At 37.4% G+C, this 26,837-nt stretch overlaps 1 protein-coding gene across 1 annotated transcript in view; it reads right to left on the reverse strand.

The window, feature by feature from the left end:
- Ubr1 (ubiquitin protein ligase E3 component n-recognin 1) overlaps positions 1–26,837 on the reverse strand; it is a 112,304-nt gene that overhangs the window by 49,929 nt on the left and 35,538 nt on the right. Inside the window, exons 11-26 of the mRNA XM_034494620.2 lie at positions 26,644–26,742; positions 24,883–25,040; positions 22,460–22,559; positions 21,313–21,441; positions 17,576–17,756; positions 16,634–16,695; positions 16,305–16,415; positions 14,480–14,545; positions 14,144–14,245; positions 12,289–12,352; positions 9,368–9,492; positions 6,381–6,433; positions 4,822–4,924; positions 3,751–3,799; positions 3,240–3,394; positions 364–463 (exon numbers count right to left, since the gene is read on the reverse strand). Coding sequence (XP_034350511.1) covers positions 364–463; positions 3,240–3,394; positions 3,751–3,799; positions 4,822–4,924; positions 6,381–6,433; positions 9,368–9,492; positions 12,289–12,352; positions 14,144–14,245; positions 14,480–14,545; positions 16,305–16,415; positions 16,634–16,695; positions 17,576–17,756; positions 21,313–21,441; positions 22,460–22,559; positions 24,883–25,040; positions 26,644–26,742 — 1,657 coding nt within the window. The remainder of the gene's footprint in view (positions 1–363; positions 464–3,239; positions 3,395–3,750; positions 3,800–4,821; positions 4,925–6,380; positions 6,434–9,367; positions 9,493–12,288; positions 12,353–14,143; positions 14,246–14,479; positions 14,546–16,304; positions 16,416–16,633; positions 16,696–17,575; positions 17,757–21,312; positions 21,442–22,459; positions 22,560–24,882; positions 25,041–26,643; positions 26,743–26,837) is intronic.

Genomic DNA, 26,837 nt, shown 5'->3' on the forward strand with positions numbered 1-26,837 from the left:
TGAGCTATCATATATGCTTAAGCTCCACCTAGTGTGGTACACAGTCTTCTGCTGCTGCCAGAGGATCAAGATGTAGAACTTTCAGCTCCTTCTCCAGCACCATGACTGCCTGCATGCTACCTTGTTTCCCACCATGATGATAATAGACTAAACCTCTGAAACTGTATGTCAGCCTCAATTAAAGTTTTCCTTTGTAAGAGTTGCCATGGTCATGGTGTCTGTTCACAGCAACGAAACCCTAACTATAAGACAAAGTGCTTTCTAATTTTAAGGACTGACAGATAAAAACTGTTTAAGGTCCAAACTTTCAATTACAAACTGGCAATAAGCTTGCAGCTTCTTGGGAATGATGCTGTAGCGTACTTGAAGCCTTATGGTAAAAGTCAAAAGTCACTTCTTCTTCAGGAGCTTTCTGAAGCTGCTGCTTCTCCTCCAGCAAGCCCAGTGCCAATATATGGAATGCCTGAGAAAGGGAGAACAAGTGTCTTTGAAGTACTTCTTTAATTGGAGGTACTAATATAAATAGCCCAAAAGAAAGAAAACAATAACCCAAAATGGACAAAGCTTATAAACAAAGTTAAGTGAAAGAGAAATCATGAGTACCCAATTCAAATTAAGGAGATACAGTTTAAGGCGATTGAAAGAATGTCACTTAAAAAGTGGCAAACATTTAGAGTTTACTATAAACTACACAGCTGCCCAAAGGGTTTAGGAAGCAGTCACTTGTTATTACACTAGTGATAAAGAAACATAAACTAGTTTTACATTAAAAAAAAAAATCATTGTGACAACACCAGTCAAAAATGTAAAGGAGCAGATTGTGTAGTAGGAATTGGTATGGCAAATATACTCATTTATGTAAAAAAAAATATTTATACAAGGATGATCATTGTAAACTAGGTATAGCACACACCTGTAATCTCATGTATTTGGAAAGCTGAGGGGGGAAGGTTGACCTAAGCCCACAAAATCAAGACCAGCCTGAGTGACGTAAAGAGAACCTGTCACAAGCAAGCAAGCAAACTAACCATGATCAATGTTCATCTTAGTTATAACAAAGCCCTAAAATCAAACCCAATGCCTATTAATAAAAGTTAAATGCATAATCGTATTCATACACAATGAGATATACATGCAACCAAGAATGACAAAGACCTTTATGTGCTTATGTTGAAATAGTTTCCAGGATTTATAAAACATTAACAGTGCTTAGGAGATAAGGACACTGGGAGCTGTGGGGAAATTCTTAACTGAAGTTCAAATAAAGCTCTACAATACTCAATATAGTACTGCAGGTATTTATCACTGAGATACAAAAAGAGCATGATCCTACAGACCAATAATCACTAATAGGGAACAGGGATAGAGATTATTCAGTTAAATAGGTATTAAATAAATATATAATTATAGCTGCCATAAAACAGCAGGATTAAGTAATTTATTAATTAGCAATACCAAGAACCCAGTCTTATTGCTCATATGTATACTCTTAGCCCTCAGGATGCTGAGACAGAAGGACTGCCACAAGTTTAAGGTTAGCCTAGGCATAGAGAGTGTCAGTCTACCTTGTGCTATAGTATGCGACCCTACTTCAAAAACAAACAAACAAACAAACAAAACAAAGAGAGCAAGCATGGCTTAGTGGTAGAGTTTGTCTGGCACATAATGCTCCTTGGTTCACTCAGCAGCACCACCAAAACCAAACCAAACAACATAAATATATGCCTATAAAAACGTGAGGCACTGGGCGGTGGTGGCATATGCCTTTAATCCTAACACTCAGGAGGCAGAGACTGGTAGATCTCTGTGAGTTCAAGGCCAGCCTGGTCTACAGAGCAAATTCCAGGACAGCCAGGGCTGTACAGAGAAACTCTGTTTCAAAGAAAAGAAAAAAACAAAACCAGCATGATGCAATGTGTTATGGACTTATCACTAACATGAAGAGACTTGGTTTTTTTTGTTTGGTTGTTTTTTTTTTCCTTTTTTTCTTTTCTTTCTTTTCTTTTTTTAACACAGGAGGAGGAGCTGGGAGATGTTAGGAAATTTTTAACTGGAGTTCAAATAAGCAGAGTTGGAGAGTAGTACCTAAAATAGCATAGGAAAAGATTACATTCCAAAAGAGCTTATCAATCAAATGGATTCTACTTCCCAGAATCTTTGCAGTTAATGCAATCAATAAGAGGCTTGCCAGGAACACAATTACCTTTAATCACCATAATGTGCCCCAATTACAAAAGTACAGGGTACATCATAATTAAATTTCCACAAAACCCCAAATACAAGTATTAAAAAAGGAAATAAGGACAGATGACACTTTATAGATCTTAAACTTGACTTCACTCTTGGTTTCTTGAGATTACACCATTTTTAAAAATCAGCTATTCTGCTATCTTTATCTGTAGCATCTCTCAAGAAGAGAGAGGAAACCCTTGGCTAGCCCATGATTACCATGCCATTCTCCCTAGCCAGTCAGGGTGGAACTGCAGGGGAGGGCAGAGTGGGGCAGGGAGGGGAAGGCTAATCTCCCTTAGCACAACACAGCTGCTGAAGCTTGAAGGGAGAGCAGAACTGGGAAGACTTGGGGAGAGAGGGATCCTGCCCCTGCTTTCTGTCAGAATCACTGTTGGAAAAGGAGAAGAAAAAGCAGAACACCTTCCATGCTTGTGCTTCTTTTCCTGGGCTTTCCTTTTCCATCACCGTTCCTACCATGACCAAAGCCAAAGAATTCACAAAGCAGAGGAAGGATAGGGTCCTTGGCGGGGGGGGGGGGGGGGGGCATGCCTGATACCTAGATGTGGCCCAGGATAAGAAGGCCAACCTGGAGAGGAAGCTGGGGAACATCAAGGGGGAAAGAAAGGATGGACAGTGTAGACAGGCAAGATTGGAACCTCGAGGGCACACAGCTTTGGCCCTGGCTAACTAGCAGTGCGATTCTACATATTTAGATGTTTGTTCAAGGTTTTTTTTACTTGGTTAATCCTTCCCAGGCTTGGCTTTCACTTCCTGGTAATCCCTATCCTGCGCACTTTTTTTGAGTCTTTTAAAACATGAGTATTTCCCAAGGATAGAGATGCTAAAAACATGAGAATGTGTCACCAAAGAAACTTGGGCCACAGTTAAACTATTTTAATGGTTCTTAAGTACCATGTGTTTCTGACATGGTTCTGACTGACATTAATCCAAGGATTGTTTTTCAGATTCCACAAAGAGCTCAGAGCAAACACTGCAGGTAAACACACCATTTGCAGCATCCCTTCTGTCCACAGGTTAGACTCCGTGTCCACTGCCCGCTCAAAGATGGTCCTGAGGATGTACATCATAACATCACAGCTGAGCAGGTTGACGACTTTGCTGAAAGCAGGGCAGAACTCAGGAGGAGGTGGTGGCGGCAGTGCTGTTGGGGAAACAGAATAAAAGGGGAGAAGAGACAAACAGGTACATTTTTAGTCGAACTACCCTAGCATACTAAATTATAAATATAAAAAGTCAAAGTTTAAATGCAAAATAACATGATTTTTTTCTACTTTCAAAGCACTGAAAACATCAATGTCAAGGGAAATGTAAACTGGTAGACTAGTCTCCCCAAATAAATTCCATTTGCTAACAATTTTAAAGGCTCTCATTCATGTTGGCCATATCTGAAAAATAAGTGAAAAGAGGCTTTTTTATATTTCCTTTAGTTGCCCCCTTCAAATCAACAAAACACAAAAAAAATAGACAAAATTAAGTCAGTTTAGAATCTCACTTTACCTTCATCTTTATTTTCTTGTTTTCTCCTTTTCTTCTGCATATGTTCAGCCTATTTAAGAAAAAAAAAAGAAAAAGTAAAAACTATTATTATATACACTGTTACAAGCACAAAACAAGTTAAATATTGTTTGAAAAAAATACAAAGATTGACCTACCTACTAAAATACTTTATGTGCTAATTTAAAATATATTCAAAATATTACTTTGACTAGAAACCAAATAGTTGTCTTAGAGAAGGCATCGCAAAATGGGTGAGATATGATTCTCATTCAGAATTTAGTTCCTGTTCTTTTAGTCAGAAAGACTTCCTAGCTTCTATCCAGTATAAGGGCCTACATGACAGTGTGTAACTTTTATCTGTGTTTATATTTATTTTATTTTATTTTATTAAATGAAAGCTCCTGTGTTAGACTCTGTTGCTGTAAGAAAGCAGCAGATGGCCTGATACAAAGAGCAGCAGCGTCTCACTCAGCCCCATGTCTGGCTTCAGATCATCACGAAGAGGAAGCCACGGTAGAGTAGAGCATTTCTCACAATGGCAGCAAGCAAGCAAGACCATGCTGGTAGTAACCAGCTTTCTCCTTCCCACACTTTTGTAAATTATTCAGCTTAACCAAAGGTCAATAAAACCATCATCATCAGAGCCATGTGATCACTTCTAGGACCAACAGACACTATCTGCTAATCACTGTTGTAAAAGACAAGAAAGAAAATGGGGGGGGGGAGAGGGAGAGAGCTAGGGAGGGAGGGAGGGATCAAGGGAGAGGGGAAGGAAGCAAGAGAGGAAGAGGAGTATTCTAAAGAAGCATGACAGCCAATCAAAGCATATGACAGTGAAGTGAAGGACGCATCCCTGAATCTTCTTCTCCTGTAGCAACTATTATGGACATCTCTGCTATAGTCAAGTAAATCTAAATATTGTCTATACGTAATTGTCTATACTGATTAAGTTTTTAATTTTTTTGGATGAATTAACGCCCTCTACTGAGAGCCATCATAAAACTACTTTTCTGTAGATTCAGAAAACATACAGGACTTCAGGTTTATTTATAAAAAGAATACTTTTCCTACCTTGCTATGCTGTGTTTTAGAATAATGGTAAAAGTACATATTGAAGTCTTTCAGTGATTCATCTTTCAATTCATAAACTCCATGGCCCGACACACCTGGTTTCCTAAAGCAACAGACAACACAGAGATGAAGAACAGTATTTTGTTTTCACAGAACTGACACCAGACAAAGACCCTAAAATCTAATCTAAAATTCAAGATCCCTATTAAAAACTTATATCTTAGAAACGATCAATTTAGTTCTATGGTAATTTTAAAAAATACTCAGAATACAAAATCCTGACAACAGTGACATTTTTATTTAATAAGTTATGCAATTCAAAGAGATCTGGGAGAGTTTGCCTTGTGCTAGGTGGAGCTTAGAATGCAGACTTAGATTCCCAGACTTCTTTTATAGCCTCTGGGTTTAAAGGTGCCTGTTAAATTACAGTATACTACTTGACGTAGGTCAAACCTCAAATGGTAGAGAACAAATCATTAGCAAACTGTTCTAACAATAGTATGGAATCTTCTATCAAGCGTTGTAGTAGGAAAAGCATCACAGCTAAAAGGAGCATACCATATTTGCTGTGAACATTTAGCATCTTTGAGTTTCTGTCCAATCTTTAACTTAAAAAATATCATTAAACACTGCTAATAGGGAAAAAAAGCCACATGCTATTCTATACATTTTTTACAATTGGTAGTGAGCTGGAGAGATGGCTTAGCAGTGAAGAGCACTGGCCATTCTTCCAGAGGACCCAGCACCCACATGGCAGCTCACAACTGTTAAGTACAATTCCATAGGACCTGGTATCCTTGCACAGACATATATACAGGCAAAACATGAGTGAACATAAAAATAAATAAGTATTTAAAAAAAACCCAACAGCATCTCTCTAAACACAATTATGATCATAAGTCAAAATATATTACTAGTATCAATTGTCCAAAATTCAAGAATTAATCCTTTTTTTTTTTTTTTGTTTTGTTTGTTTTTTTGTTTTTTTCGAGACAGGGTTTCTCTGTGTAGCCCTGGCTGTCCTGGAACTCACTCTGTAGACCAGGCTAGCCTCGTACTCAGAAATCCGCCTGCCTCTGCCTCCCAAGTGCTGGGATTAAAGGCGTGCGCCACCACCGCCCGGCTGAATTAATCCAATTAACATTTTCACCTTACATACCACAAAGAGTGAAAGTTTTATAAAATACCTTTTAACTCTATTGGAGAAAAATCTAAAATTAGCATATAAAACAAAAATTTAGAAAACAATGAAGTCATAGCTTCAAAGTATTGGGAAAGAGTTACAGTTGTATTAGCTTACTGTCTAAATCACCTAACATAACTAGTTAATCTCTTATTTACCTGTCACACAAAGAACCTCATTTTATCAACAAATACATTTAATTGTTTCATCATTAAACACAGTCATCAGTGCCTAATGCATCCCCATTCTTACCCCTCTACTCCATATTGTATTCTCATTCCTGGGTACTCTAAAGATCAGATGTTCTAAAATGTATCCAGAGTATAAAAATAAAATCAGCTTATCTCTCAGAAAAGGATAAATATTAAACACTTACTTAAATGTGGCCACTTTGTTTATGACATTCTCTAAGCCAGTTTCGTTATTTTCCTGTCGAAACAACATTTTTTTTTGTCATTTTTACCTTCAGGCAATGATTTTTTTCTTCTCTTACTGTGAACTGAAATACATTTTAAACTTCATCTCTGAAGTACTTTATACACAATAAATTAAAAGATTAACTGCAATATTGCATTAAAAGTACATATGAAAGTTGGGTGGTGGCACATGCCTTAAATTTCACCATTCAGGAGGCAGAGGCAGGCAGAGCTCTGTGAGTTTGAGGCCAGCCTGGTCTACAGAATGAGTTCCAGGATAGTCAGGGCTACATGGAGAAACCCTGTCTGGGGGAGGGGGAAGGCAAAAGAAAAAAATGAAAAAGAAAAAAAGTATATATGAAGCCAACATGTTGTAAGGGAGTGTCTTTAAAGATACACGCTCTTACATATAAATAGCACAGGGTAAGTCAGCTCTCTGAGTCTGCCTTCATGTGTGTGTACACATGTACAATTTTTTAACACCTACCCTCCTTTCTTTCCTTTTTGTTTTTTTTTGTTTTTTTTTTTGTTTTTTTTGGATGGTGTTGGAATTTAACCCAGGGCCTGCAGAAAGCATTCTATCACTCAGCTATCCGCTCAGTGGTTAAAAAGAAGCCTTATATGTTTATTAACAACATGTAGGGACATATCCACGCTTTACTAATCCTTGAAACCAAAGTAAACAAAATGAATAGCCTCCAACCAGAAACACATGACAAAGTATCTGTGCAAAGTGTCCAGATGTGTTCTTCCTTTTGCAGCTCTGATAGGTTTCTGCTAATTAGCACAAACATTTCCTTAAAAACAGAGTGGTATTTTTATGAGGTCACTTACAATGATGAGAAGGACCTAGTTAAAATACAACAGTAAACTTATAGCTAGCTATCTACAGTTTTTAAAAATTAAGAAATTTAACCTCCTTTTCAAAGTTTAGCTTGAACAGGCTCAGTGAGTAAAAGCACCTCCTGCCAAGTCTGATAGTTTAATCCCTGGGACCCACACAGTGAAAGGAGAAAACTGATCCCTGCTTTGTCCTCTTATCACTGCAGGTGTCACGTAAGTACTGTAACACACACACATGTACACACATGCAGAAATAAATAAATGCAAACAAAACTTTATTTTATTCACCTATTTAGTTTTTAAAAAGATGAGTCTCATTATGTTGCTCAGGCTGGCCCTAAACTCCTGTGCATAAATGATCCTTAGCTTCCCAGGTAACTGGAATTATACTATCAAACATGTGCTACTAGCCTATTTAACCTTATAAAAAACAATTTATCTGAGATTAAGCAGCAAAGTCAGAGGTTGCCTTAGAAAATTTTGTTTCCAAATATGTTATATATGTATTATGAGTCATAGGTAAAATTATTTTAGGTGTAACATATTTTTAGAATTTCTGAATATTTACTTATTTTAATTGTATTTAGGGGAAAATCATTTAGAACATCAAAACAACTGCTTAAAACACACTAAGAAAACCTATAAGATGATATTTAAAAGGCATTAATCATGAAATTAATAGGTGGATATACCAAAATTACAAAAGTAAAATCCCAAATAGCTACAATTGACAACCAGTTTATAATGAAACTGGGAAAAAAATTACAAAAACTCCGGCAGCAGATATCTACATACATGTTATGACGTGTATACTTCCACTCACACATATAAAAACAAAACTTAAGCAATCATTGTTCTAATTCATATACAAATCTCACAAGAGGAAAAATGTAAGAGTCATAACTTTAGGACAATTATACCAATACTGGTACATACTAAAGCATAAATACCACTGTGGTGTAGATCACAATTCACTGTACAGATCTCTAATTAGAGAGAGCAGACTGACAACATGCTCCAGACCCTAAGCAAGGCTAATACTATAAAGCAGCTTGTTCTCAGAGATATGGCAAGACATCAAAGCCCGATTTTTATCTTGCTGTCTGTCTCTGTCTCTCTCTCTCTTCTATCTCCATCCCTGGAACTCCAGTGTGCTGGGATTACTAAAAGTGTGCCACAGTGTATAACCTATTGCTTCATTCTTTTCTTTCCTTCATTCTTTTCACATAATACTTGTATATATGTATGTATGTATGTATATACATACGCATACATATATACATACATACATACATACATACACACACATATGCAATGTATAATTATAAAATCAGAATAACTGACATTTCTAAGTCCTCAAATATTTTTCAATTCAACATGTTGTAAGACTTTGGGCTCTCTTTTCCTAGTTATTTTGAAATATATCCCTTTGTTGTTAAGTACAAGCACTATGCATTTTCTTCACAAAAAGTAGGCTTGCAAAATGCTGCAACAGCTCCCTCGTGTTTCCCAGCCTCTCCTTGCTTCCTGTAATAAAATCTTCATTTTTGTTTTCTGGCCTGTTTCCTACAAGATCCACATTAACACACTGCTCTAAAAATCTGAAATCTCAGCATTTCAGATACCTTTCATTTCCTCTGCTAAAAATTTTGTTTTAAAGTAAACAAAAACTTCAGAGCATTTCTGTGGAACTAAAGCTTATAGATGACTAATTGGTTTACAACCATAATAGAAAAATGTGGGTCATTTTGTGAAGCAAATTTTCCTGAAATTTGAAGTTAACCTTCAACAGAGAGAGAGAGAGAACCAAATAAACAACCACAAAAACTGGAATTCCTCCAATCAGAGGGACTGAAATGTAAACAGAGACAAGAAGACAGCTCAGTGGTTAAAAGCACTGGCTGCCCTTGCAGGGTTCCCTCCCTGGGTCAGTTCCCAGTTTCTATATGTTGGTCACCACTGTCTATGGCTCCAGGTCCAGGGCATCCAACACCCTGTAAGAACTCCAGGCATGCATATGATACACTTACAAACATATAGGAAAAACACCCAAACATATACTTTTTAAAATAATTTTCTTTCTTTTAAAGAAAAGTAGACTTACATTCTCAGGTAGGTTTCTGGCAATGGCACTGTGTGGCATGGGCTCAATGCAAAGTAAGTGAGTAATCTCTCTCATTATAACCTCCTCTTTGGTAACATTTCCCACTCCAGGTACATAACGCTCTCCTAATACAACAAAAAACAAAACCAGAAAATTTCATTCATTTCTATTTAAGTTTTGTTCTAACAGATGTATTTATACCCAGAACATTGCATCAAGTCAGGTCTACAAAAAAAAAATCAAAATAACTTCAATATTTTCCCAAAATCAAACCATATACTATTTGTTGAAAGAGAGAAACCATTCAGTGACCTGAAGAATCCAGCCCTTACTTTAATTTGCTGTAATCCCAGCACTTGGGAGGCTGAGATAGGAGGATCATAAACAATAAGGCTAGCCTGGTCACATAATAAGACCAGGTTTCAAAAGTCAAACCAATAGATTCGAGAGATGGTTCAGTGGGTATGAGCACATATTTCTCTTACAGAGGATCTAAGTTCTATTCCTAGAACCTCCGTCAGGACACTCACATCTGCCTGCTAATCCAGCTCCAGGGGATCCAATGTCTCTAGACTCAAAGGGCACCTGCACTCACATGCACATACCCATACCTACACTAAAAATAATAAATTGTTAAGGTCAGGCATGTCATTGGCACATACCTTGAACACTAGCACTCAAGAGGTAGAGACAGGCAGATCTCTGTGAGCTGGAGGCCAGACTTGTCTACATTGTGAGCTACAGGTCAGCTAGAGCTATACATTAAGACCCTGTCTCAAACAGAAAAGAAAAGACAAGCAAAAGAAAAATCAAAATAAACTGAAAAACAAAAACTAAAACAAACAAATAAAACAAACAGTGCCTACCTAGAGGTTAAGAACTCTTTTTGCACTATCACCAAGACTAGAGTTTTGATCCTAGTACCTGTGCAACAAGCCAGATGGCTCACAAACACTCCAGCTATAAGGGATTTGATGCCCTCTTCTGTCTCCCACATACATGCACAAGAACACACACACATGTGTGCCTATACACTCACACAGACATCCAGACAAGCACACACACAGAGGTAGAGGACACAGAAAGTGACAAAAAGACAGAGAAATAAAGTACATAAAAAAAAAAGAACAAAATGAAAACTGAAAAGCAAAATGAATGGTTTATATGATAAGTAGGATTATATATCAATCCTAGGACTCACACTCTACCACTGAGCTACAAACCCAGGTCCAGGTTACAAATACATAAACAAAAACCCTGTCAAATAGAGATGAGAAATTGCTAAATCAAGTACAGGAATGTTTCTGGTGTCAAAATCCAACATCCCCTGCTTCAAGAAGACATTTGAACATATGGTACCCTAGGTTTTTAAAAAAATTTTAAGTGTATATATGTGCAAATTATTTTGTGTAATGTGAGCATGTGTGCATGCAGGTGTATGCATGTGTATGTGTATTTGGATGGGGGGGAGGTCTTGGTCTTCACCTTATTTCTAAGATAGGAGTGCTCACTGAGTCTGGAGCTCACTGATGCAGGTAACCCTGCTGGCAAACCTGCTCTCTAGGGATCCCCCTGTCCAGTCTCCTCAGTTCTGGGATTACAGGTGTGTGCCGCCTGCCTGCCTGCTGCCCCCATTCTTATGTTCGTATTGGAGATTGAACTCAGGTCCTCGTGCCTTCACATTAGGAGCTTTGCCAATGTGAGCCACTTCCATGGTCCTACTGAAAGTTTCATTGACATACATTAATTAACACAGTAATAGACTTCATAAGGATAATTCTTTCAGGTGTGTCATGTACTTTGCCCATATTCACCTCCCATACTACCCTTTCTAACCCCCTCACTCTGCCTTCATGACCTATATATTCACCACTAGTTTTCAACACTACAATATCTATAAAAGGCCTATGACATCTAGAAGAGATCCTTTTAGATATTCTCTAAATCATATACATTTCACAAAGAATTTTTGAAATGTTTTATTCCAATGACTCATTTTCACATTTGTAAATTTTCTAATTTTATATTTTTCATATATGCATGTGTATGTATGTATATATATACATATATATACATATATATATATGTATATGTATATATATACATATATATACGTATATATGTATATATATATATATATATATATATATATATATATATATATATACACACACACACACCAAAGGGGTATCCCCCAGGTTCACAGCCCCAGAAGCAACCTTAGAGTAGGTTCCTTTCACACTGTATGGATTAGGAATCTGAAACTCAAAGATTATATAGCATGTTCTTAATAACTGAAAGCAAGGCCAAGACTTTATAATCTAACTCCGAATCCAAATATTTCCGACTTATTTATATTTTTCCCATTATAAAACAGATATGGGGCTTGAAAGATGGCTCACTGGTTCAGAGCATTTGCAGCTGAGGAGCTGAGTTGTGTTCCCAGTTCCACATGGGACTCACAACCATCTTTCTCACTCTGATATCTACCCAAAGTTATTTGCAAAAACATTTAAATTAGACCAAGGATATATTTAAATTTCATGCATATATGTAAATGTCAACACTAAATAGATTTAAAAACCCTATGTTTATACCCAGGATATTTATACCTTGACCTCCAAAACCCAACAATAAAAAAAAAATCAAGTATAAAGATTAAGAGGTTACTGGGAATGTAGTTTAGTGGCAGAGCATTTGTCTAACATGTGAAAGGCCCTGGGTTTGATCTCCAATACTGAGGAAAAAAACTCTGCAAGATTCATTTTTAAAGAACTTTCTAAATCTATCCATCACACGGGTCCCATTAGTCTCGGTTACTTCATGTAGCATTTAGAACAGAAGACAAATTCCAATTATAATTTATTAACGTTCTTTAAGAAGTAAATCATGTTCTAATTCAAATTTTGTTTTAATCTTACCCACAATATAGATGAGGACCTGAAGCATTTCTTCTATTAATGTATTATACTGTTTAATCAAATCCTACAGAATTAAAAAAAAAAAGTTACATAAGAACCACAAACTTCAAGTCTGTATTTCTTGATTAGATGCAAGGTCCACCCAGTCTAGAGTTTTCTTCCAAGCATAGCAAAGGTAGGAGCTAAAACTCCCACCTGACACATGAAGTGACACATGAAGTGCTCCGTCACAGCTGTCAGAAACTGCCACTCTTCATTACCATCCCCTCCACATTGTTATTTGTCCTAAGTCAACAACTTCTAATCTTTCCCTTTCTCTGCTCTTAGCTTCCTTCTTACTGGGAAGGTGAGAGTGGCTTAAAGTCCATTTCCTGGGTATGATAGGAGTATCATTACCTAAAACATCTCTTATTTAACTTCTTCTGATAAATCAATTATTTTCACCGAGGGTAAAGTGACAAAAATATCATTTCCTTTTTATAGCCTATTATTTGGGCCTCCATAAGTGACTTCGAAGTCAGAAAAATTAAGGAATAGGATTTAATAAATTTAAAACAGTCAAGGTTGCCCCTTATTGGTGGCTGCTCATATCTTTAATCTCAGAACTCAGGAGGCAGAGGCAGGTGGATCTCTGAGTTCGAGGCCAGCCTGGACTACAGAGCAAGTTCCAGCATAGCCAGGGATACACAGAGAAACTCTGTCTCAAAAAACTAAAACAAAAAAACAAAACAACAACAAAAAAATCAGTTAGGACTACTTTATAAGATAGTACTTCAAATATTAAAGCAATACAGATGTGACAGGGCATTGTAAGACAACACAAATGTTTAGTATATAATAAATATACTAAAATAAGCATTTACAAAAATAGAAAAGGGAAAGAGTTTAGAAAACATACAAAAGGAAAGCACCAACAATTCACTAACTCCCCCCAAAACCAATGATAATGAACCAGAATAATGACACTGTACATGCCACCTTTCAGTGCCGATGCGATATAAAAACCTCATGCTATCAGAAATGCACATGCACCAAGCTGCCAATGCTTATCACGAGCCTTAAGTAAAAACGTGCCATTTTATTTATCAAATTTACTCCTAAAATTTATCTTGAAATAAATGCTCGTTGCATGCACTGGAACTGCTACATCGACTTTAAAACTGATCATGTAAAAATAACAATACAGGTTTGGTATTTACTCAGTTACAAGGAAAAAATCCTATCATGATATTTTGTTAACCAGGCTATAAATTATAAAATGGCACATGTAGAATAAAGCTTTTGCTTTAAAAACAAAATACTAGTATTTTATTTTCTGAAGGCAGTACGTAAAGTGACATCTCTTTTCTTTATCTATATAGAGCCTAAGTTTTCTAAAGAGAAAAGAAAGTATATGTGTTTGCATATTTGTGTATTCTTCATGCATGTGTGATACTTGGAGGTACAGATATTCCATAGTATGGGATAAACCATGGTTCCTAGACATCTAGGACATCCCAACCAGAACATCACAATCCAAAGTGGCGCAAGTCCCTTATAAGTTGATGTATTATCTGTGCATAACCCATACATATCTTGCCTTATACTTTAAAAGCACAATGTTACTCATAATACCTAATACAAATATAAATATCATGTAAATATCATGTAAATAGTGATTGTATAATATTGTTTGCACATTAGTACAGACACAATTTAAAATATCTATCTGATCCTTAGTATGATGAATCTGTAGATGTAGAATCCAGATATGGAAGGATAACTGTATATACAAAAAAATATGTTTTTAAAATATAAGTAAAATAATGACAATATGCCTTTGGAATTAATTCACACAGCAGCCTCCATTGCTTACCTGGTCTTTTGTGGATATGGTCTTGTTAAAAGCATCAGTAAGTTCATACCTCTGAAGTACCAGTAACAAGAACTTGTTGGGATCCATTATGGACGCTCCAATCTATGAAGGAAACTGATTGTCACATTTCTTGTGTATTAAATGGAGGAACGCTTATCTCTAATAGTCCCTTTAGAAAATCACAAAATAATTTTGCAGAAGATTGCCCATTCTATTTCTATGCTATCATGCTCAGTTAATGATGAGAGAAACTCAAGTTAAAAACAGTATCTCCTTTTACATTAAGAAACAAAACAGGAAAGGAAAATCTAAAGGAGAGTAACTAAAAATAGGTACCTGAAGCATGATTATATCTTTATCATACATTTCTTCCCTGCATTTAACATCTTGATAATAAAAAACCTGTGAAAAAAAAAAAGCGGTAGACAGATGTTAAAGGAATTGACTTGCAATAGACATCTTTTTTTCACCATGTATGTGTATGTACATTTACATGTGGATGGGCGTGTGTGTGTGTGTGTGTGTGTGTGTGTGTGTTTGTGTGTGTGTGTTTGGAGACCAGATGTTAACATCATCTGTTTTCCTCAACTGCTTTCCACTGTATAATGAGTCAGGATCTCTCACTTCAGCCTAGAGCTCCCTGATCTGGCTGGTCTAGCCAGCCAGCTTGCTATGAGGACTCTTTGACTCAGCATCCTAGAGCTATGATTACAGGGGCATTATAGCAACCTAACTTATGTGGATGCTAGAACCCCAAACTCTGGTCCTCATGTGTGTGCAACTAGAGCTTTACCCACAGAGATATCTTCTAGCCCTCAGACAAAATTCTTAACAATAGGGTCTCAACTAGACGGCTCAACAGGTAAAGATGCTACCAAGCCAACACTGAGTTCAATCTCTGAGACCCATATGATAGAAAGAAAAAAAACAACTCCTTTAAGATGTTTTACAGCAAAACTTATTCTTAAGACTTTCTATCAGCTAGAAATCTATAGAGATGATTAGTTTTTTAAAGTAAATCAATTTCTACACCAAATCTAGGTATGGCAGTTCACATATGTAATAGCACATGGGAAGCTGAGATAGGAGGTTTCATAGGTTTGAGCTCAGTCTGGGATACAAAGATCCTGTTTTAAAACAAGAGTAACAATAATGTCTGCCGGTCATGTATAGGGAAGTGGATTCAATCTTTCTCACCAAAAAAAGAAAAAAAAAAAGAAAGAAAGAAAAGGAAAGAGAAAAAGAGAATCAAAAAAAGAAATTATAACACCATTTTTGTCTAAGTGGTATCTTTAAAAGTTGTTCTCTGATTTTTTTAAGAAAAGCACTTCTCCCATTTTCCCTAAAACATAAGGAAAAATAATTAAGGTAGTCATTGCTGTTGTTGTTTTTAAATGGTGCTGGGGGCTGAACCCAGATCCGCACACAAGAATTTTAGCACTGAGTTACATTCTCAGCCTATAGGGTCGGCTTTGATTAGGGCAGATTCAATGACTACCATAGAAACAAAACCAAACCAATAGCAAAAGGACAAATAGGGGCTAAAGAGATGACTTTAGGGGTTAATAGCATCTGATACCATTCCCAACGACCTGAGTTTGATTGCCAGCACCCACATGGCAGGCAACTCACAATCATCTATCACTTTAGTCCCATTGATACTGCATGTCATACGTGGTGCTCAAACATACAAACAGACAAAACACAAATACACACACACACACAGAGAGAGAGAGAGAGAGAGAGAGAGAGAGAGGGAGAGGGAGAGGGAGAGGGAGAGGGAGAGGGAGAGGGAGAGGGAGAGGGAGAGGGAGAGGGAGAGGGAGAGGGAGAGGGAGAGAGAGAGAGAGAGAAAGAGAAAGAGAGAGAGAGAATGAAAATAGGACAGTTGGTGGGAAGACTCAATGTCTCAAAGAATAAGTTAATGGGAGACTCCTGTGCTCTTACAGGCTAGCTTCATATTAATTCAGATGGGATAAATATTAAATAGGAAAAAAAAGAAACACTTACAGGATCCCCAGAATTTTTATATCTAAGAGATTACACAAGCAAATAAGAGCAAATATTTGGCAAACTCTATGGACTTGGAGGAAAATAAACCTAGAATAATATTTTAAAAAGGGAACTCATTCACAGATGGGCATAATAGACTGTACCATACCTGGCTAATGAGAGAGAGTCCGTTTCTTCGCCACATCTCGGCAACAACCTGAGCAACCAGCACCAGACACCGCAAAGGGTACTCCACAAGGACCTCTACTTGAAAGCCATCCTGAAACACAGTGAGCTCCGTTTCATTATTTCTCACAGGACACATGCCAAGACTTAAGAAGTACGTAAAATGGGAGAGCTTGCATTCGGAATTCAGATTTCAACATGAAGCATTCTGCTGTGAAGTGACCAAATGTGAGTATTCAACGAGGTTAAAAATATGGTTTTCTTCCCCACCCACCAACAGAGATGACTAGAATATACTTAAGAGTCACTTACAAAAGGCACAAATTCATGCAGTCTTGAAACAGCACCTAGTCTGCTTAAACGTACATGAAGACCTAAATCATTTAAAAGAAGAAAAAAGAAAAGAGGAAAGCAATTAAACCCTCTTAGTGTATTTTTAGTTAACTCATAACATTTGGGAAAGTTGGGTTGTTTAAATGTATTTTCACTAGACTTGAGGGTGTATCTCAGAGTGTTTGCCTAGCAGGCAGGAAGCCTTAAATTCAATCTCCAGTCCATCTCCCAACACATCCACATTCTTACTAAGTTTATAAATGACACTCCCAAATGAAAATGTTTGACTTCTAATTTTGAAATATAAGATTACCAAAACACAATCCTACGTTGTACAACATCTTACATTGTATACAAACCATATAAAACTAAAAGCCTGCTTCTCCAGATGTTTATTCTATTCTTAAAGAAAAATCAAGAGGGCCAGAAAGATGGCTCAGTGGGTAAAGGTGCTTGCTGTCAAACCCAGTGACCTGAGTTCAATCCCCAGAACTCACATGGTGGAAGAGAAAATGAACTCCCATAAGATATCTTCTGATCTTCATACATTCACCATAGCATATCACTCCCCCACCCAAAATAGAAATAAATACACAAATGTAATTTAAAAGATAAAAAGAAATATCAAAAGAATTGAAACCTAATCTGTGTTTTGGTATAAGTTTATATAAAAATCAAAAATTATAAATATTTAGAAACTGGGTAGTTGATAGAAAAGTTGGTCCTTGGGTAAGAATAACGTATGAGTAAACTTCCTTGGATAAATATTGTGGTGACAGCTCTCCAAGGTCAGAAATAATGACAGTCTTTAACTCCAGCATCTAATGGTAGTATATGGAACAATGAAAAAGAGAAATTACTGTTCTATTCAGACTATCTAGAAAAGTTACCAGAAACACATAAAAAACCAAAATCACTTACCAGCAAGAGTTCTAGACAGTGGTAGATGTATGCTTACAAGGTCCTCAGACACTTTGTAGGATTTGGTTTCCAAAATATGACCACACAATTGTACAACTGTCTTGGTACTAGACATGAAATTTGTACTGCACCTCATTACAGCTTTGTGACATTCTTTATAAGCCACTAGTAAGAGATCTTCCTAAGGTAAAAGAAAATACAAATATATTGATAAGTCAGCTACTTTGTCATCTACTACTTAATAAATATTTATTAATATAAGCACAAAATTGTTCTATGTATTCCCAGAGTTACCTCCATAGGATGTAAATCCAGAGGAAATATAAAATATAAACATTTATAATCAGAGTAAAAATTGTAGGCACCAACTAAATGATATAATTATCTTCAAAAGGTCAAAAAAACAAGTATAATTGGAAAGACATACTTTTCAAAGTAGCTTTCCAATGGGTCCTCAAAATAGACACACAAACACACATACACACACACAGAGAGAGAGAGAGAGAGAGAGAGAGAGAGAGAGAGAGAGAGAGAGAGAGAGAGAGAATATTTGTGTAGGGATGGAGCTCAGTGGAAAAGTTTTGACATAGCATGTGTTTGACCTGAAGGAAAAGAAAAATATACATACATGTGTGCAAGCACATGGGGATGGGGGTGGTATTTCTTAAAACTTACAGAAAAGTAACTGGCAAAGCATGCTTCCTTCCTTCATTCATTCCTTCTTTCCTTCTTTTCTCCCTCCCTCCCTCTCTCCCTTCCTTCCTTCTTTCCTTCTTTTTCTTTTTTGACTTTTCAAGACAGGGTTTCTCTGTGTAACAGTCCTGGCTGTCCTGGAACTAGCTTTATAGACCAGGCTAGCCTCAAACTCATAGAAATCCACCTGCCTCTGCCTCCTGGGATTAAAGATGTGTACTAACACATCCAGCAGATGTTTCTAATAAGTAAATCCCTAGGCTTGGTCCCTCACAATACACACAGAAAGAATTTAATGGGGAAGATAAGAAAGACACATTCTCAGGAAAAATCTAATTTAAAAAAGGGGGAATACAACTCCTATTCAAACAGTGGAAAATAATTGAAACCATGAATCAAAGGTTTTATGGGTGGAGTTACTGAACATTAAGCTGGAAACACTGCAGTATGTAAATATATTGATAGTGTCTACAGTGTAATGGAGTCAATATGTATTAGAGAATTAATGTGAGTCACCAGAGGTGAAGAAAGAAAAAGATAAACTGAGGAGACAGAGACACTAATAGGGAGATGGCACACATTTGGGACACAGGAAAATCAAATCTGAGTGAGCACAGTAGGAAAAGAGAAGCGCCCGTCACTCAGCTCCAGTTCAGTGTGCTTCTCACACTGCTTATTCTGAGAAAGGGACTCCATAGCCAAGTACATTTGGAGGACATTCCTCTGAAGTTCCAGCATATTGATTATCAAACATAGAATATGCTCTGAGATTTCTTGTAAGGAAGAACATTTTAATAGCAATGCTAATAACAGAACAAGGAAAGTCAAGATGAGAGAATACAAGTTTGAAATTAAAAGAAGTGGTAACAAATCAATTTAAGATATTCTGAGTCTGAATATAAAAAATATGTTAGTCTAAGTACAACTGTCTGCATACCAACTAAAGTGGAAGTTCAGCTCAGGCAGCTGATGCCTTTAATTAATGAAAGACCTTTATAAAAAGAATACCGGGACATTCTTTTGTCAAGAAGAAGGAATTGGGAAAAAGGCAATAACCAATTGAGCTTGATAACTGATAATGAAACTGTTAGGGTTGTGTGGGCTTGTAAAAAGCCAAGGGAGAGGGATTCCTCACCCGTCTCCTTCACTCCCTCTGCCTAGCTAAAAACCATCATATTATATTCCTAAAGCCAGCCACTAAGGTCTATGCCCTCCCTTATTCGACCACACCTCATCCTAACATGAGGGTTTCTCCTTCGACCTCTATAAACCATCATTTGCCTATGGGCCACTTCTGTCTCCTCTCTCTCCAGAGGCAGCCTTTGTTGCCCTGGATACCCACCCACCATCCCCAACCCCACCCCAACAAATATCTCTTCCTCCTTTCTTCATCCTTTATCTCCTGTCTTTGTCTCTTAGTCCCTGCCCTTTATCCCTTAGGGGAAAATAAATCTCCTTTGTACTGTGAACTTGGTCTTGGAAGTCCTGAGCCAATAGCCAGTACCTTCCTGTCTCCGCAAGGGGCTTCTACTGTTCTAAAGGACAGGGGTCCTATGTACCCATAGGTAGGTGAGTAAGTGGAGAAAAAAAAAGATGAAGAAAACTGAGGGGACAAATCCCAGGAAAAGAAGTATAATTTGGAACCAAGTACCTTGGAAAAGGTATTGGTTTAGATACAAGAAACTAAAAGGTGGAGACTGAGTGTTGAAGACATGGAGAAACCTGGTCAGATTATTTGGTCTACACAGAAAACCTGGAGGGAATGATGGAACTGACTCAAAATGGCAACCTGCTCAGTAAAAATAAATGAGTAACCACAAAGATGACTCAGTGGGTAAAGTGCTTGCTGTGCTAAGGACCTAAATTTGTGTCTCAAGTACCAACATAAAAGTTGGATCTGGTGGCTACCTGTAACCACAGTGCTGGGGGCTGGGGGACAGAGAGAAGATCTCACAGGGCTTGCTAGCCAGCCAGTCCAGCTAAAATGGTTAAGACCTAAGTTCAGTGAGCGACACTGTCTCAATAAGGTGTAAAGAGAGAAGGCACCCAATGCCAACCTCTAGATTCTATATCTGTACAAATGGGTACATACACATGAATAAGTAAATAAAGTCATAGTCTCTTGGGGTTGGTGGTGCAGAAATCTGGAATATGGTTTTGTGGGTGTGTGTGTGAGTGGTGTGTATGTGTGGTGTGTGTGTGTGCTGTGTGTGTGTGTGATGTGTATGTGTGAGGTGTGGGGGTGTGTGGTGTGTGAGTGGTGTGTATGTGTGGTGTGTGTGTGTGTGGTATGTGTGTGTGTGGTGTGTGTGTGATGCATGTGTCCATAAGTCTATGGAGACAATGTAACTTTGGGTTGTTATCCCTGAGGAGCATCTGCTTTGTGTCTTTTACTGGAACCTGAGCTCACCTGTTAGCTAGGGTGGTTGGCAATCAAGCCCCTGGGAACCTCATGTCTCCACAATGCTCCCAGCACTGAAATGACAATAGCCCACAACAATGGCTGTCTTTTTATGTGGATACTGGAGCTCAACAGAACACAGGTCCTTATGCTTGCATGGCAAAGACAAAATACTATGCACTCTTAGACACTAAACCATCTTTCCAGTAGTCCCAAGATACATTTTTTTAAAAAAAATTACTCTTATGTGTATGGCTGTTTCACCTGCATGTATATCTGTGTATCATGTATGTACACTGCCTGTAGAGGTCAGAAGAGGTGTCAGAACCCTTGGAACTGGAGTTACAGATAGTTGTGAGCCACTGTGAATGCTGGGAATTGAACCCAGGTCTTCTGAAAAGGCATCAAGTACTCTTAAGAGCTGAATCATTTCTCCATCCCCCAAGGCAGATCCTGAGACACATTTTCTAATCAAATATAAGAGAATAAAATTTCTTTTTATACTTAGTAACATAATTTTAAGTAACTAAGACAGTCACATTATAAACTTTTATATCAAGAAAACTGTAGCACAAAATTATGCTTCTAATAACTATTAGAGCACTCAAAGACAGTACTCCTACTACCAAATCCTTTAACTTACATCACAAGCACACCACTCTTGGAACATGAGTAAAATATTCTTTAGTTGCATCTGTATAGCGATGGCGGCCTCCCAGTCAGGATCTACTTCAATGTGTTGTCCAACTTGTCTTCTGATTTCTTCCATTCCCTGCAAGGAAAGACTAGTTCAACCAGAGCATTTCCTGTTGTTAGTCCTCTATGGCAAAATATAAAAACACCAGCATTTATGTTCATAAATGCATAGTATTTTATTTTAACATGATGAATATACAAGTTACATGTAATACATTGTAATTACATGTACTACAATACAGAATGCATGAGTTAGAACACCAGCTTTCCAAAGTACACAGTTCATGGGTATATGACTATAAATATCAGCAGTCATACCCTCATGTGGAAAACAAGAATCATAACAGAAAATAAACCTATAAGCTAAAGATATTTATGTAGTCTTACTATGTGGTAAGCATTCAACAAGCATTAACAGTAGCACCATTGTACACACACATATACACACACACACACAAGTTAGTGTTTATATCCTATTTCTACTACATTACGGAAGTTTTCTTTTATGAAAACCACAATTTACTTCTTTTTTAAAAACTGAAAAAAAAAAGGGCTGGAAAGAAAACAGACTGCTCTTCTAGAAGACCCGAGTTTGAATCCCAACACCCATATGGTGGCTCACAACAACCTGAAATTCAAGTTCTAGGGGACTCAACACTCTCTCTGGTACACAAGACACCAGGCATGCACATGGTGCATACTCAGCGAAGATACTTGTACCCTTTCCCCTGGGCCCCAGCTTGCCTGGTCTCCCACTTTTTATTTTATGGTCAACATTAAACTTTGAGCCTTGATCAGAGAACTTTGTCCTGGCTTCATCTCTTCCTGCCCTTTCCCCATCCTCAGTCTCTCTTGCAGGTGAACCCAGTTCAACTGTTACAGATAACAGCAACAGATAACTCATACAAATAAAATAAAAATAAATCTTAAAATAAAATAAAATAAATAAAAATAAATCTTTTTTTTATTTATAAAAAACAGATAACTCATACAAATAAAATAAAAATAAATCTTAAAATAAAATGGGAGGAAAAAAGGAGATGGATTTTTTTTAAACTAATTTATTTTATTGGTACACCAAAGAATTATCATACCTGCATACAGGTAAGAATCTTCAGAAAAGACCGGAAACCTTCCAGGAACTGTGATCTTAATCTTTCTGTCCATATGATAGGCTTGCTAATCAGGATGTACCTATCATTTCAACAGAAAAAGAAATAGTTGACTTCTTTAGTCTGAGATGACCTTAAGGTTCTCAGGGTTACAGACAATGTCTAATTTCTTACAGTAATTATAACCTCTGGGCAGAACTAGAGCTGTTTATTTGGCTTTATTTATATAAAACTGGCAAGATTAGGGAATCACTACAAGACCACAATCAAGGCTAAGCCTGGCTTTCTAAATTCTACTTCAGATTAATGGAGCAACCTAGAGTGTCACAGTGCAGGCCTGTCATAGGACAACACCTGTAGATGGATGTAGTACACGATTTCCTCAGACTTGTCATAACCACTGCCCAAAGGCCAAGGCAAAACCTTTCAGGCACAAGGATTTCAAGCTAACTTCCTACCTCCAGGACTTCAGAGCCCAGAATCTGAAAGAAGAGTGTAAACTCACGTGGCACTACGCCCTGACATTAGGATGTACAAATTTGGAGAAATGAACAAGCTCGTGCCAACCTACAACTCATCAAATCAGTATTTCTTTTGGCTGAAAAAAATAATAACTGCTTTCAATGGGAACAAAGTTAATCATGAAATAAGTTTCAGGTATGATCAACAACTATTAAAAAACTATCTTACACTTACTGAATAAAACTGCATTCCTGATACACACACACACACACACACACACACACACACACACACACACACGTGCGCTCCTGTATAAGAGGGACTGGGAAAATAAGTATGAATAAGATGTACTCCATCTTTGAAATTTAAAGAATATTGGGAAAATGCAACGAATACTATAATCCAGCATTAGCCACATAGAAACAAACAAGCAAAAAGAGCTACAAAAGGAAGTACAGAAAAGAGTCCGAATTGTAAAAACAGTGGAGATTGTGGTTTAATTTCTCCTTTTTTTTTTTTCAGTCAATGTGGTAACTATACATTAAAAATTAAAAATATAATTATGAGCCAGACCTGTTAGTGTATACCTTTAGTCCCAGCACATGTGAGGCAGAGGCAAGAAGATCTCTATGAGTTCAAAGCCAGCCTAATCTATATAGCAAGGTCTAGAACATCCAAGACTTTTTTGAAGTCCATGATTTATTAAATAGTTGATCTATCAGAATTTTTGTAACATTCACCATTTCTAAAGTAAATGGAAAATTTATTTTAATAATCAGAATAGTTCTATCATGTGATTCTAATTTTACTTTAAGAGTTTTAAAAATTATTTTTCAATGATGTGCATTGAGTGGGTGTGCATGTGTGTACACATGTTTGCAACTGCCTACAAAGACCAGAGAGACAGTGAAATCCCCTGGAGCTGAAGTTAAAGACGGTTTTGAGTCACCTGATGTGGGTAGTAGGAACTGAATACAGATCCTCTGCAAGAGTAGTATGTGCCTTTAAACATTGAATGATCTCTCTAGCCTGCAAAATTTAGTTTGTTTTCCTTAATAAATGACTGCTGTCTGCATGTTCACCTGCATGCCACAAGAGGGCATCACATCCCTTTTTCAGATGGTCATGAGCCACCATATGGTTGCTGGAATTCAACTCAGGACCTCGGGAAGCGCAGCCAGTGTTCTTGACCACTAAGCCATCCCAGCAGCCCCAAATTTTAGTTTAAAAAAAGAAGTTCTCATCCTCTTCTGGGAGAAAATTTTAATTAAATTAAATTTAATTAAAGGAACTCTGATAAGTATCAAAAGGCTAGTATATAGGTGAAAAGAAAAGTAAAAAGAAAAACAAATTATTAAGTATATGAGGGGGACAAAACCATGAAATGTGTAAGTGAAGAAGGATAAGTGCAAAGTGTGGAAATTACAGTGTGGAGTCGCTTGACGGCCCAAGGACAGTGGTGGGCCTGTCCTCGGGTCCTTCTTTATGCTATGTTTACAGTCAGTAAGACTTTGCTGAAGATATTTACAGAAGTCTGTTGTTACTCATGGGAGACTGATCCAAGATCCCATTTCCTAGATACTCACAACAACAAAGTATTTACAAATAACCTGTATAGATCACAGGCAATTTAATACCTATACAAAGCAATGTCCTATAAACAGCTGTTATACTACAGTGTTTTAAAATAAAAACAAAAAAAAACTGTACAAGTTCATACAGAATTAACCATCTTTTTATTACTTCCAATTTCAAGTTGTTGGCTGGATCTCCAGATGTGGAGCCAATTGCATTAGCATGTGGCAATTACAATTTCTTGTGCTTGGCATCAGGTACAGAGAATCCTAGTCAGCAAGAGGTTCAAACATTTACTTATACGACAGAGCAAGCAAGCAAGTGCACTGTTCAACACATGCCCTCACCTTTTAGCTCCAACCACTTACTTTAGGTCACATATTACTGCATACACTCTTCCCAGTTTGTCCTGGCTATAACCCTGGAAGTTGAATTTATTGTTCCTGTCCAAGTATTCAGGTAAAACTTCTAGCAGAGTTTCAGTAATGACAGAAATAACATTCTGCTCTTCAATAAGATGTCGGGCCTGTAGAATATTTCAAAAATATTGTCTTAGCATTATTTCACCACGGTATGGACTTAATTTATTCACTTATTTGGTTAACCAGCATTTCATTTTGTTTTTGAAATAGCATCTCACTATGCACCTAGACTGGCTTCAAACTTAAAATTCTTCCTGTCGCAGTTAAAAAAAAAAAAGCACACCTATAAATAACCTGTTTGTTTTAGAGGCAGGGTCTCTCTATTTTAGTTCTAAATAACCTGAAACTTGCTACAGAGGCCAGGCTGGCTTCAAACTCACAAAGACTCTTCTGCTTCCACTTTCCTCCCAAGTGCTACGATTAAAAGAATGCACCACCATGCCTGGCCAGAGATAATTTTTTTAAACAAATGCATATTTATTATTTAGAGGCTGGGTCTCACTATGTAGCCTTGGCTGGCCTGGAGCTCACTATGTAAACCAGGCTTACCTTGAACCCATAGTCATCTGCCTGCCTCTACATCCTGAATGCTGGAACTAAAGGTGTGTGCCACCATGCTCAGCTGAAAAAATGTTTATTGAACAGTAAAATAAGTTCCTAGTCTTTAAAGAATAGCAACTATTTCAGAAGTTAATTTCTAGGGTTTGGGTTTTATCTTTATTTTCAGTGTTGAAATCGAACCCCAAGCCTTGTAGATGCTAGGCAAATGTTATACTATTGAGCGATACTCTTAGTGTAAAAATTAGTTTCTAGAAGTAAAATTCCCTTTTCTTCAGTACCTGGGAAACACCTATGTGAATTATGCCAAACCTATTACCCAGCTTATCTAAGCAAATGTTTATCATCTGCAATCATACCATGAGCAATGGAGAAAAAAGTTAACTTTCACAACTTCTTTCATATTGTTATCTATCTGGTATTTCTCCTTCACCCCAATTCAATTCTCTTCCCTATCCTTTCTTTTGGCCCTTTGAAACGGGAAATAGGGAGAGTTAATCAGACTTTCAAGAAGAAACAGAAAACTAAACAGCAGAAAAAGGAAGCAGTCCTTTTTCCTCCCAGGCCAATGCAGCAGCATCTCACAGAGGGTCTGCTGGGCATGCTCTCCCCTTCTCACAGAGGGTCTGCTGGGCATGCTCTTCCCTTCTCAGTCTTACAGAGGGTCTGCTGGGCATGCTCTCCCTTTCTCAGTTTTACAGAGGGTCTGCTGGGCATGCTCTCCCCTTCTCAATTTTATAGAGGGTCTGCTGGGCATGCTCTCCCCTTCTCAGTCTCACAGAGGGTCTGCTGGGCATGCTCTCCCCTTCTCAGTTTTTAATTTAATGCATCTATCTACCCAAAAAATGACCAAAGAACAAAAGAAAGGCAAAAAATTAAAAATGCAAGGTTTTGGTATTAGAAAGACAACAATTCAGAGAGTAAGAAATCAAAGACGGGACGGGACCATCTGGACAAGGGGAGTTTCCAGTTATGTTCTCCCTGGGTACCACTAGAGTTATTACCCAGGTAGATACCACTAAAGTATTATTAAAATTTCCAAATGAAAGCAGTCCAAATGTGTGATTATCACATGATTTTAATTTGATCCCCATCAAGTGAAAGTTTTAAGAAGCTCAGCAAGTTTTCCTGAGAACACCCCATACATACCAAGGTCGGGACAGTAAACATCTGAACAGACAGCGCAGTGATGGAGATACTCCTCTCATGGTCATCACTGATATACTCTTTCTGCAGTTGCTTATAATACTGAAAGATGCAAGCAGAGAACCCATTGCAAACCACTACTAAAACCTTTCAATTCTAAACTTTAGTAATGGCCTCAAATATGACACAGCACATAA

This window comes from Arvicanthis niloticus, chromosome 2, assembly GCF_011762505.2.
Source record: "Arvicanthis niloticus isolate mArvNil1 chromosome 2, mArvNil1.pat.X, whole genome shotgun sequence".
Lineage (NCBI taxonomy): Eukaryota > Metazoa > Chordata > Mammalia > Rodentia > Muridae > Arvicanthis > Arvicanthis niloticus.